Below are 11,714 nucleotides of genomic sequence, written 5' to 3'. Positions count from 1 at the left end.
AAGAATCACAGCAGGTCAACAGATGCATTCTGATTTCGACAACCCGCGAGGCAAAAGTATATAAGGATTGAATAACGAATCAACCTTTCATTTGCCCAGATCAAATCAGAAAGCCTATACCCACAAGAATGTCCGGAACCACCACCCCTATATCCACCTCGGCGTCCACACCTACACTATATGACCCGTCCGAAAGTCCCACCGAGCGAACCCACCTTCTGGGTAAGCGTAAGAGTGTAGAGCCTCTCTCACCCATACAGCCCGTGACGAGTCATTACATCGAAGAGCATGGTGAAGAGGAAGAGCCTGAGGAGAACGGTGAAGAAGTTGAGGTGTACGAGCCGGGGAAGGCTACATTTTCGCAGACAGTGAGTCGAACATACCTATCCACCTACTGTACGGCTCGTATCAAGAAGCAGGCGCTGATAATGGTAATGTATCCGTGGCCATAGCTACTGAACGTGCTAGGTGACTTGATAGGAACGGGATTATTAGCATGCCCTATAGCTATAGCACATGCTGGATGGGTACTTGGCCCGATCTTCTTGTGTGTGATATGTGCGGTGACCTTATGGACGTGAGCATCAATATTTAGATCGAATTGCTACTGGAGAATTGGGGAAGGGAGGCTGATGACCCGTTTGATGTATGCGCAGTCTGAAGATCTTGATCAGGATCATTGAGAAAGACCGAAGGATGAGGAATTTCGCAGATGTCGCCCGATATGGTCTAGGTGAAAGAGCAGAGAAGTGGATAACGGGTTTGTTCGTTGGTGATTGCTGTATATGGATGTGAGTGTTTTGGTACGGTACATCGTCCGTTGCCCTTCTTGACCGAGCTAAGCGAGCTTGTCTTGCATTGTCAATTTAGCATCGCTCTCATCGTGCTTTTCTCCGATACTATGGAAGCTGTGTGGCCTGTGTTCTCCAGCAATCAATGGAAACTCGTCGGTATGGCAGTGTGAGTTTCTCTCTGCCTGCTTCTCCCCCTTTTCGCCTTCGCACGTCGCTAATGACTACATGCATACAGTATAATACCCCTGAACTTCGTGCCGCTGCGATATCTATCATATACTTCTTTCCTCGGGGTCTTGTCGACCTGGACCTTGGTCTGTATCTTGATCTTCACCGGACTCACCACGTCGACATCTCCAGGATCGATTGCCCATCCGGCACCTACAGACCTGTTCCCTACACACGGCCTCATCAAGCTGGGTATATCATTCGGATTGTTGATCAGTGGATTCGGTGGTCATTTCCTTATACCCAACTTGATAAGAGATATGAAGCATCCCGAAGACGCTGATAAGGTGGTAGAAGTCGCATATGGGGCGTGTATGGTGGTTTATGTCGTTGTGGCGGTATTTGGGTATCTGATGTTTGGTCGCGATGTTAGTGACGAAGTAAGTGCTTTTTGTCCTCCCCTTTCTCCACTCTCTAGAGCAGCTTATTTGTCGTTCAAAGGGCAATGTATATGAGCCATTGCTAACATGGCTCTCGCATTGTTTTAGGTTTCTAGGGATTTAGCAAAAACAGCGGCATTCTCGCCTACAATGGCTAAGATCGCAGTTTGGATGGTGGCTTTGAACCCCTTGACCAAGCTGCCTTTGGGTTTACGTCCTGTGAGTTGAGTCGAGGGTCTGGATTCATCTGCACAAAACGAAGAGGCGTTCTGATGGCCTGCCTTGTTCCATTTAGTTATGCGACGTTCTGTATACATGGTTCAATCTTCAACCTACCATCTACTTATCAAAGGAAACGATTATAAGGGACGAAGAGCGATACGTTGAACCCTCACCACCGCCTTTGACTCCAGCATCGACCACATCAACACTGACGATGTTCCCACCTATGCCCGGTTCTAGATCCCTCGGACAAATCTCCCATGATAGACGAGAAATGTTGAAGAATATCTTCAGACCTCTGATATCGGTCCTGCTGATCTGCCTATTCATTCTGGGAGCATTCATCTTGCCCTCATTTGAGACCGTCATGTCTATCATGGGAGGTGGACTGGCCGTCATCTCCTGTATATTGGTTCCCATCGCGGCCGGTTCGAATTTGTGGGGTTGGTCGTGGTACGCCAAAATTATCTTTGCGTGCTCTTGCCTCGTGGCGTTCATCAGTACGCTTTGCGCTTTGTTGAATGACGGGAGTATCAGTGTATGAGAAGCGGGCATCAAAAATGAGCCTTGCTCGTTGGCAAAAAGCCAAGGGATTCCAATTTATCTAACGTTATATCGATATATGGAGGTCAGTCTTGTATAGTATAATTCGCGTCAAAATGTGCCCGGGGCACGATCAATCGATTGATTGGATTTGTAGCTATATACCAGGATACCGTCTTGTTTGCATTCATTTGGATCATATGAGCATGCATAGTCTCGGACAGGTCTGGCAGCTAGTATGTGATCAAATCGCTGACATCAATACGATATATGAAGTCTCTATCTTAGGATCCGCCCGCTTCATCTCGGTGCTCTGTAGACCGAGATGATCTAAAAGGGACTTAAGGGATGATGATCAATCAGACAAGCAAATGAGTCAGTTGTCCATGTGATGAAGAATGAACACCCAACAATGATGAAAGGAAAGCCTTCTCTCTGGCGGACGGCGTACGTAGTTCCCATTGTGAGCCGAACACAACGAAGGCGAGGCAGAGTGAGTGGTGCCTAGTAAACGCGTTTCAAAGTATACGGTGACTTTTTCGAGATTAAACAATCAGAGATTTGAGGGGCACACATCCAGCACATCCACATCCACTCAAGGGGAGATCAAAGCGTTTCAAGTGGATGATGGGGTCCTTTCGGTTTGGTTTGCAGCTATGACAAGATTTGGGGTGACGGAGGAAACCCCCTGCGGGGTATCGATGAGGGTTGAGGATGTAATGCCAAGCAATGAAATCGATGTCAAACACGCATTCCTTTGACGCGACTTTTTTGATTTTTGCTTTTTAGTCCTTTCGTGATGCCAAGAATACGCGATACACCAGAACCATCAACTTTTTCATGCTTTTTCACCTGATCTAGATGCAATCGTACCAAGGCTATGTATGTATGCTGTGAGAAGTATGAGGGAGGCCATTTATGTTGGATGAATTGATCTTGGTCTTTCTCGTTCTGGCCAATGACTCCTTTCTTCTCTCTTTGTATTCTGTCAATCAATCGATTTTGATCGATACGAGTACACCTACCGCCTTTAGGTGTATCTTCTGTACCACTCTTTTCCGACCTATAAGGAGCACTTTAAAGAGCTGAGCTCTACCCAGTGTCTCTGCATAGTCTTTCCTGGGATCTTGCTTGAACCTTTGTCACTCTTTTCAACAGAACATTCACTTGGTCCACCTCGCCACTTGTCATCTCGTCAACGCCCTCGCACACGCATACGCACACGTCCGATCACCTTGACGACCCTATCTTATCTTCCATTCTCAACGTAGTAGTGCACACACCCTCGCTACTCACCATGCCTTCCATTGCGACTTCCGCGTTGATCGCGCTGTTGCCCTTGGCTCGCGCTCATATGTCCATGTGGGCCGAATCGATGTATGGATTTAGTCAATCATACGAACCTGTAACTCCTCTTTCTGGAAAATCATTCAACGAATGGGTGAGTCTTTTCGCCACCGCTGTTAAATTGCTGCATCTGTCATGCAGACTCGTTGAAATATATATTGAATACTGACATGCTATCGGATTGATCTGATTTAGTGGTTCCACGGCAATGCCAATGACAAACCATCAGCAGTCACAACCCTTGTCCCGGGGCAAGACCTCACCCTCGAGATGGCGTGTCAGAAAGGCTACACATCCTTCGGATCGGGCAATCCCACCGACGACGCTTGTCCCGGCGACTCTGGGGCTTATCATGCAGGCGGTCAAACAGGCAGTCAATCCGGGTGGTCCGGCAACTCCGAAAGTTCACTCATGGGCTGTGCCCTAGCTATCGCTTTCAAACCTACGGCCGCCCAGACTAACATGGAAGATTTCACCGTCATGTCCATCCAAGAATCATGTGTCCGACAACGTCTAACCTCCTTCTCTATCCCCAATAATCTTCCCGCTTGTCCGGAAGGAGGATGCACGTGCGCCTGGTTCTGGGCGGGGAAGAATTCGGCAAATGAGATGTACATGACGGGATTTAGATGCGATGTTTCCGGCGGCTCTGGCACGACTTACCCTAGCCCCGCACCGCCCAGAAAGGGGAAGATCTCGGGTGCAACTCAGCCGTATTACTGGGCGAACGAACCGACCAACCTCGATTTCACCCCGACTTGGGAGACGAAGCCCTCCTACGACTCGGCGTGGGGCTGGACCCCAGGTGCGCAGACTGCTGCATTCGGCGCAGCTGGTAGTGGAAGTGGAAGTGGGTCGACGAACTCAAGTTCTGGTTCTGGCTCAGGTTCCGGTTACGGTTCCGGTTCAGGTTCGACTGGTGGATATGGTTCTGGAGCCGCATCTACTGCTGAATCCGGATCAGGAGCGGGATCGGGCTACGGCTCTTCAACGGCGACCTCAAGTGCTGGTGGCAACGGTGGATACGGTGAACCATCTCCAACCTCTTATACTTCTTCTCCTTCTACAAGCAAGTCATACGGCGGGGGTAGCGATGGTGAGAACACTGGTGGAGACTATGCGCCCTCATCTTCGAGAACAAGAGGTAGAAGACCACGACCGACCGCAACTCAGACTTCGTACAACAACGAAGAGACTTCATATGGTGGTAACGATGGATCATATTCGGGTGAAGAGGAGGAGGATGGAGAGGACACTCCACCTTGGCAAGAGCTTGCTGCTGATTCCGAAGGTGTCGAGGGTTCTGGCTCTGACTCTGGGGAACAGGCTTTGGTAGAGCAGAAGCCAAAGAATTGTAAGAGGAAGAGACACTATAGGAGAAGTAGAGTCAGAAGAGCTCATTCGCCTTAATTCGTTATCTTGCCTTCTGTGTATACTACTCGTACATCTACATCGGAGATCGGTTGACTCGGTCTATCTTCGTCATCGTTGTTATCGCTAGAGCTCGATGCTTCCCTAAAATATACTGCAAATGCATGATCCCAGGCGGGTGTTTGCAACACGATACAGCACGCTTTCGATTACGACTGATCATTGAAGTGGGTTGATCGTTGGCAAAAGATGTGGAATATGATCTGCATAAGATGAATCAAATCTGCTCAAAATGGGTTCTGGGGTATACTCTCATATGCTTGAATACAGTACAAAGTCAAAAATATTAAACCTCAGTACAGTATAAATTACTGTATGATATTGCGATCACAACGATCTGGGTAATTCCCTCGCTTCCAGAAGACATCTCTGAATATTTCGACCGAGTAAAACCAAACAATCACTGCACCCTCCAAACTCCCTCAAGTCCACCTCTAACAACTCCAACAGCTCCATCTCAGGTGATAAGTGGGTTTTGAGAGTTTCAGTCATCTTGCTCCAAACACCTTCGAGCCTAAACCGGTTCGAGCATCTTGCACAATGCTCATCATCATCATCATCAATCTTCAAAGGTCGATTCAATATCCGCATCATTCCATTCAGGCGGATCGATTGTAAATTTAGTAAGTTGTTGATGGCTGTTCGACCTATTAGGACTTTCGCATCTTCCGGCCAATCTCTAAATGGGATTTTCACCGCTTGGCCAGAAGAGAGTCTGATGAGATCTTTGAATTTGAAGAAACATGCCATCGCATACGTCTGTACGGGCATTTCGACGGTCCAATGACCCAGTCGATCGCGCGAGATGGCCAGGGCTTTGGAGGACTGATATCCCAATGCAGCCCTTATAACTCTTCCTGTCATCTCTAGGGAATCTAGAAGGTCCTCGGGGTGCCGCGTGATTATTCCCCTGGGGTAAATGAGGGAAAGGAAAGCGAGTAAGACGATAGATGTTTCCGGGACGACCCATGAGTAGGGCGACGAAGTTGGAGTGGGCGCTGTGATTGTGATTGTGTCCTTTGGAGGAACGGGTGGAGGAGGAGCATCGAAATTGGCATTGATGTTGATATTTTCCTCAATGTCGATGTCGATGTCGGCATTAATTGATGTCCCGTTAGAGCCACTGTTCCCGAATCCGCTTGCGATTCTGCTTTCACTGCCACTTCTGAAAGATGGTGCGGTTGCGGTTGCGGGGATGGCGGGTATGGAAGTTCGTGAAAGCGAGAGTCTGAGCGATTATCTTAGGTAGACTACGGAGATTCTGGAACCCATGAGTGGTGGAGATGGACGTCCGATTCGTAGGGGCCGTGGCAGAGGCGGAAGAGGATGAAGAGGGAGAGGAAGAGGAAGATTGATGCACAGGTATGGTCAAATCTTGCTGAGGGCTGGGTGAATCGTCCCTTGGAGCAGATGAAGAAGAGGACGAGGCTCCGTTGAGTCGCCACACAGGTACGAAACCGTAGCTATGATGCGGAAAATGAGAAGAACCCATAAATCATAGCCCCGGCGAGAGCTATCAAGTGTGTGACCTTGACGAGGTTGATGAACCTAGTCACTGGTGCCGACAAAAGTTCTGTTTTGCGATATGTACGTGATGAGGAATTCTGATTTTTGAAATCGACTTACTAAATATGAAAGAAGACGGTCTCAGCCTCAAGCACTTTCCTATGTACCAAGAACCGCTTCCCGTCGACGGTCTCCAGCTCGATATCTCCGATCCTGCCTTCTAGCAGGGGCGCAAAGTGGAAATTGACATTACGGTCCGGCAGGGCTGTGTAAGCTGGTGCAGGCGAAGAAGGCACGGTGGGTGATCTAAGATAAGCCTCTGTTGCCGCTGCAGTTGTAGTTGTATTTGTGGATGTGGCTGTAGGTTGATAGGTTGCCGTGTGGGAGCGAGCGCGAGAGTGAGCATGAGGGCTCATAGGTGTTGGAGATGGGGTGGGGAGGTCGAATATCGATGAGAGGGATTTATCCGATGGGTATTGATTGTGCATCTTTGCGCTGGCTAATCTGATCAGCCGTTCGTGCTTGAGGAGTGTCGAGTAGTCGCGAGCTGAGCTAAGTTGAGTTGAATGAACTCGAATCAAATTGAATTGGAGTAAAGCGAATGACCGTGCTTTGTTGCTTGAAGATTGGAATGCTGTCCAACTGAAGTCAATGTTCAATCAAGCGGGCTTCCAGAGTAATATACAGTACTGTCTTCTCGGAAAGAGATCGAAGTAGGATATACTGTAATGGGTCGTAAGTCAAGTCAAGTCAAGTCGAGTTGAGTCGGATTGGATTATAGCTGAATTTCAAACGAGTCTCGGGGCTCTGTTTTGACTGAGATGTTCGCCTGGTTGTCCACGACCTTTCATCTGATCTTCCTTAGACGATTTGTCCTTCCATTGACCTGTGTCTCCCGCTCGATGACAAAAGGTGGGATTCGTTCCGATCGCGATCGTTAGACGGGAGGTGAAAGGGAAAATTGTCACCTCGGACTCAGGATGACTTTTGACTCTGGGTCCTCCGTCACCTTACTCACGATCGACATGGTGATCACAACTTACGATCATGATCATGAAGAAAAGAATGCGCAAGATCCGCGGTATATCTCTGGTCATTCATAATGGATGTAGTTAGTGTAGTCAGTTAAGTCAGTATAGTGAGACAACAAAGGAAGAGAAGAGATATCATCATTCCATTGAGCTATGATCGTTGCTGCCCCTCCTTCACTTTCCGAAAGGATGCAAGTCTTGATTTGATGCAAGGGAGGAAAAGATCAGCGGGATTCGATCTGGTTCTGGGTGTCTGGGGTCCGGTCGAGGCTTTTCGGATCTACGAATGTCTTCGATCGTTGCCAAGAGTCACACAAGAGTGCTGCGATGTCTACCGGGGCTGCATTCCTGATTGTCACAAGCCGAAGATGTCGAAGCCAGATAAGAGATACTTGGTCAAAAAGCCTCGAAGGAGCCTGAAAGTCAGTTAGTAGCTGTAAATGTATGATACAATACATATTAAATGGTGATATTATATCAAATCCTATTGCACAGAAAGCCGAAGCATTGATGGCTGGAGAATGAATGTCGTGTTGTCTTCAGTCGACCTTCTTTGCATGGCCTTCCGCTATGACGTTGTGTTTGTCATGTCCGGCGTACTCGTGGCCTAATTTCTTCCACCTCGTCTTGCTGTCCGCTTCGTCTCTCGACATTTGAGTACCGAGAATTCGATCCCAATTAGTGCTACACGGGGAAAAGGAAAGCCATTAGTTTGGACCTCTCCTGTACGTGAAATGTGGGCGAAGATGGACTTACAAAAATGGTTGCGAGAAGTTCGACTTGATTCCATAAGCTTGATGGTGGATGTCATGATAATCCGCGTTGTTCGCAAAGAGCAATTGACATGGATCCCACCATAACCTATAGCCACAGTGGTCGTCCGCCGTCTTGATACTCGATATAACGAAAAGCAAAGTCGCTTGACGAAGAGTCATAAAAGCCACCTTTTCAGCTACTGCTGAACCTAAGGAATCAAGGATGAACCCTTCGACCGGGTGGTTGTACAATGCACCGAAGGCATATGCGACGTATAGGCGATGATGGTGAGAGTGGAAGTGTCGGTACAGGAATCGGTTGGTGTGCATTGCTCGATGCCAGAAATATTGCCATGTATCGACTACGCAGCTGTCGAGGGTAACAGGGTGGTTTAGCTCAAATCCGACTGTCCAATCCGACATGCAAGAGAATGAGCGATGACTTACAAAGCGAAATACATCTGGAAAAGAGGTATACCCCACCAGTATATCCAAGCGACGAGCTTTTCACCATGTTTGAGTAAAACATGTTCACCGGTTCTCCTGCCCAGCAAGAGAAGGGTGCCGTCGGCTACCCAAGGTGTCAATGTTGCCATCTTGCCAAGATGATCTACGTAGACCTCTCTCCTTAAGATAGCTTCACTGTCTTCGAACCACATCCATCCTAAGGCTATTTGTATAAGGTGTTGCAGGAAGACGGCTTTGATGACTTGGGCGAAAGTGACTTTGTTTCTTGCTATCACTTCAGGCGACTCGTGTATACGTCTGGCTTCGAAATATGGATATTTGGCTGTGTCGAGGTGATGCCACATCGTACAGACAGCCCAGTAGACCACTATCGGCGCCAGTAGGTTGAAGGTCTTGGAAGAGGCGATGGAGATGAGCTTGGGGTCGGTGATGTGATAGAAAGGGGCATGAAGGGAGTTGGGTGTCATATTAGCTAATAAGGTGGAGTTGTAGCCATATTGATGCTGCAACAGGCTGCTGGATGAAGACACCATTTTGTTGAGCGCTTCAAATGCCACGATGGCGGAGGAAGACTTGCAAGAATCGATGATCAAGATGAGTAAGATGTTTTGGTGTGATTAAAGGTGTTTAACTATTATAAGGTAAAAATTGGGTTTTAACCAAGTGGCGAGATATTCCGATTAAGGCGGATGGATCGATTGAGTGGTGAAAGGAGTGTATGGAGAGTTGGAGTCGAGGATATTGATAATCTGTCGGTCGGGGTAAAGCGGGTTGGGGGTTGTCTTTGAGTGGATGAGGGTGTCGTGAAGAGAAGAAGTAATGGATGTGGATGATGTTAATTGTGTATACGCAGGTTGTCTAAGCTAGTAATTAGTGAAAAACAACAAAGCTCAAAGAAGCTCGATTCTCACCGTCCTATTCTCGGCGACCATCAAAACATAATAACATTCAGGCACCACCAAAGTCAACCGGGAACTTGATCGGGAGAAATGCAGAAAACTCACAGCCAGAAAAAGAGTAAATCCACGTGCACGTTAACCGTCATCGTGGGAGACTGAATATCTTGTCAATAACCTGAAGTCGCGTCGATCTAGAGATTTAATGTTTTTGTCCATGATTTGAGCTTTCATCCGTATCTGCTCAGCTTCAGACAACGGGGAGTGCAACATGTCGATAAACACAGTCAACCCATAGTGAGCTCAGATTATAGCCGGCTGCGACTCGACTGCACCCACAACCCAAGTCACGAACTATCAGCTGATTGACCGAATCTAGCGCGAACAACAATCAAGTCTCACCACTCGAACAGGATGTCCTGTGGGAATTTGCCAAACTCAATGATAAGGTGAAACGCGTAAGTCAAGGCAACCTCCCTTCACACCAACCTCATTCTCTCATTCATTTCATCCGATCTCTGTACTGACGGGGAAATGCTACCAGGCATCGAATCTTGCTAGACTGACAGCGGAATCACCGAACGAATCGTTATTGGCCGAACTGAGGACACTGGAGAAACGCATGGGTCTCGTCCTGACTCTTGTCAGTCCCGATATCATGCGCAAGCTCTCTCGCCCCAAGGCTATTCAGCTGATGATCTTCCAACCGCAGTTCCAAGCGTCTGTGTGGGCAGTGATAGTCGATACTCAAGCTGCTGAGGAAGCACGGGCGCATCAACAAGAACAAGAGCAACAACAACGCTTGCTGCTGCAGCAGCAACAGGAACAGCAATACGCTTTGGCCCAGGGTCAAGCTCAAGATATAAGCTATGATGATTCTAGAAGGTGGGATGACGATAGTGTGCTGTGAACGATCTATGTAAGTCCACGAATTCTCTGCGTTGTCCGATTTCTGCATCAATCATTACTCCATGGAAACCGCAATGATGCCATCTGGTAAAAGGTGTGATCTCCCTCAGAATGTCCTTCTCATCTGAATATTCCTTCTTCCCACCTCAAGACAATCCGCTTTGCTATCTGGCTCTGCTAGACGGGAACGGAAGAGGTATTTTGAATCCGAGACGTTCGATTTCTCTCCCTTTTTATCGGAGATTAAAGATATAAGGGCGTAAGGCGGGACGTATATCACCTTGAAACTCTATCATTCTTATCTTCTCTTTTCGCGAGATAAGGCGGAGTGGCTTGAATATGATTCGTCTTCATCCCTAAGATTAGTGGGGAGACGATCAAAGGCTCAAGCCAACATCATCTGGATCTTCCTTGCACCTGGCGTTCGTCGGGATGAAGAAAGGACATCATAAGTTCCGAGGCCAATCTATCCTTCTTACGAGCTCCAAAGAACGGATGGGGAATTTGAGATGTACAGCCAAGACCAGCGCACAAGAAATATACAGTTTACACGTCGAAAGGTTGACGAAGTGTAAATGAGGATATGTGCGGTTATCTCTCCGGGCTCAAGGATGAAGAGTATTCAGATTGGGGATTTTTCAACGGGAAGATAGGAGCCCAAATTCATAGAGGCTTCGTGCCCACTGAGCGGTCCCTCGATCATTGCTTCTATATTGTCGGCTAAATCGTTGGAAAGCAGAAGCTGATCATGTTGGTCGCAAGCTAGATTCGATTTTTACTCGAGTACCGCTGCGTACGGTAGAATAAAGCTCGGCCACCGCAATCCCCTCTCGGACAATTTATATAGTGGTCAACAGCTGGTGCTGCTACCGTGATCATGTTGTATATGCTGCCTGTGATAGCTCTGGCCGTCCGCGCACTCAGGTGTCGCCTTATAAACGTAGATGTACATATGTACATATATAATCATGAATCATAGAGGTCCAGGACAGAGCGAGAGGACGCGACAAACGCGGACGGATACGGCCGTAATGTGATCGGCAAAAGTAACTTACTCTAAACTGCAACTGGACGCCGGAAAATACATTTCACACAAGGCGGTAGGGACTTCCGTAAATGCGGCTCGGTAAAAGATCTTCAACCTGACTTGATTTCCAACGTTTCGGTAAATCGTTTGAGTCGTTTGTTGGTCAAAGATAAGGAG

At 47.8% G+C, this 11,714-nt stretch overlaps 5 protein-coding genes across 5 annotated transcripts; 3 read left to right on the top strand and 2 right to left on the bottom strand.

The window, feature by feature from the left end:
• Positions 1–128: 128 nt before the first annotated feature.
• I303_103559 (uncharacterized protein) lies at positions 129–2,168 on the top strand (the record flags this gene model as incomplete). Its single annotated transcript, XM_018406901.1, has 7 exons — positions 129–368; positions 453–577; positions 657–791; positions 871–960; positions 1,030–1,402; positions 1,511–1,621; positions 1,698–2,168. 7 exons carry the CDS (start codon positions 129–131, stop codon positions 2,166–2,168), a joined length of 1,545 nt encoding a protein of 514 aa, XP_018263709.1.
• Positions 2,169–3,464: 1,296 nt separating this feature from the next.
• On the top strand, positions 3,465–4,924 carry I303_103558 (uncharacterized protein; the record flags this gene model as incomplete). The annotated part of the gene is made up of 2 exons (XM_018406900.1): positions 3,465–3,608; positions 3,710–4,924. The coding sequence occupies 2 exons, from the start codon at positions 3,465–3,467 to the stop codon at positions 4,922–4,924; spliced, it is 1,359 nt and encodes a 452-aa protein (XP_018263708.1).
• A 348-nt stretch (positions 4,925–5,272) lies between these two features.
• I303_103557 (uncharacterized protein) lies at positions 5,273–6,939 on the bottom strand (the record flags this gene model as incomplete). The annotated part of the gene is made up of 3 exons (XM_018406899.1): positions 5,273–6,173; positions 6,235–6,408; positions 6,572–6,939. 3 exons carry the CDS (start codon positions 6,937–6,939, stop codon positions 5,273–5,275), a joined length of 1,443 nt encoding a protein of 480 aa, XP_018263707.1.
• Positions 6,940–8,021: 1,082 nt separating this feature from the next.
• On the bottom strand, positions 8,022–9,238 carry I303_103556 (uncharacterized protein; the record flags this gene model as incomplete). The annotated part of the gene is made up of 3 exons (XM_018406898.1): positions 8,022–8,166; positions 8,239–8,607; positions 8,685–9,238. 3 exons carry the CDS (start codon positions 9,236–9,238, stop codon positions 8,022–8,024), a joined length of 1,068 nt encoding a protein of 355 aa, XP_018263706.1.
• A 634-nt stretch (positions 9,239–9,872) lies between these two features.
• On the top strand, positions 9,873–10,511 carry I303_103555 (uncharacterized protein; the record flags this gene model as incomplete). The annotated part of the gene is made up of 4 exons (XM_018406897.1): positions 9,873–9,898; positions 9,981–10,059; positions 10,146–10,244; positions 10,314–10,511. 4 exons carry the CDS (start codon positions 9,873–9,875, stop codon positions 10,509–10,511), a joined length of 402 nt encoding a protein of 133 aa, XP_018263705.1.
• Between the last annotated feature and the right edge of the window lie 1,203 nt (positions 10,512–11,714).

Source organism: Kwoniella dejecticola, chromosome 4, assembly GCF_000512565.2.
Source record: "Kwoniella dejecticola CBS 10117 chromosome 4, complete sequence".
In the NCBI taxonomy this organism is placed as follows: domain Eukaryota; kingdom Fungi; phylum Basidiomycota; class Tremellomycetes; order Tremellales; family Cryptococcaceae; genus Kwoniella; species Kwoniella dejecticola.
This window is presented reverse-complemented; position numbering and strand designations above follow the sequence as displayed.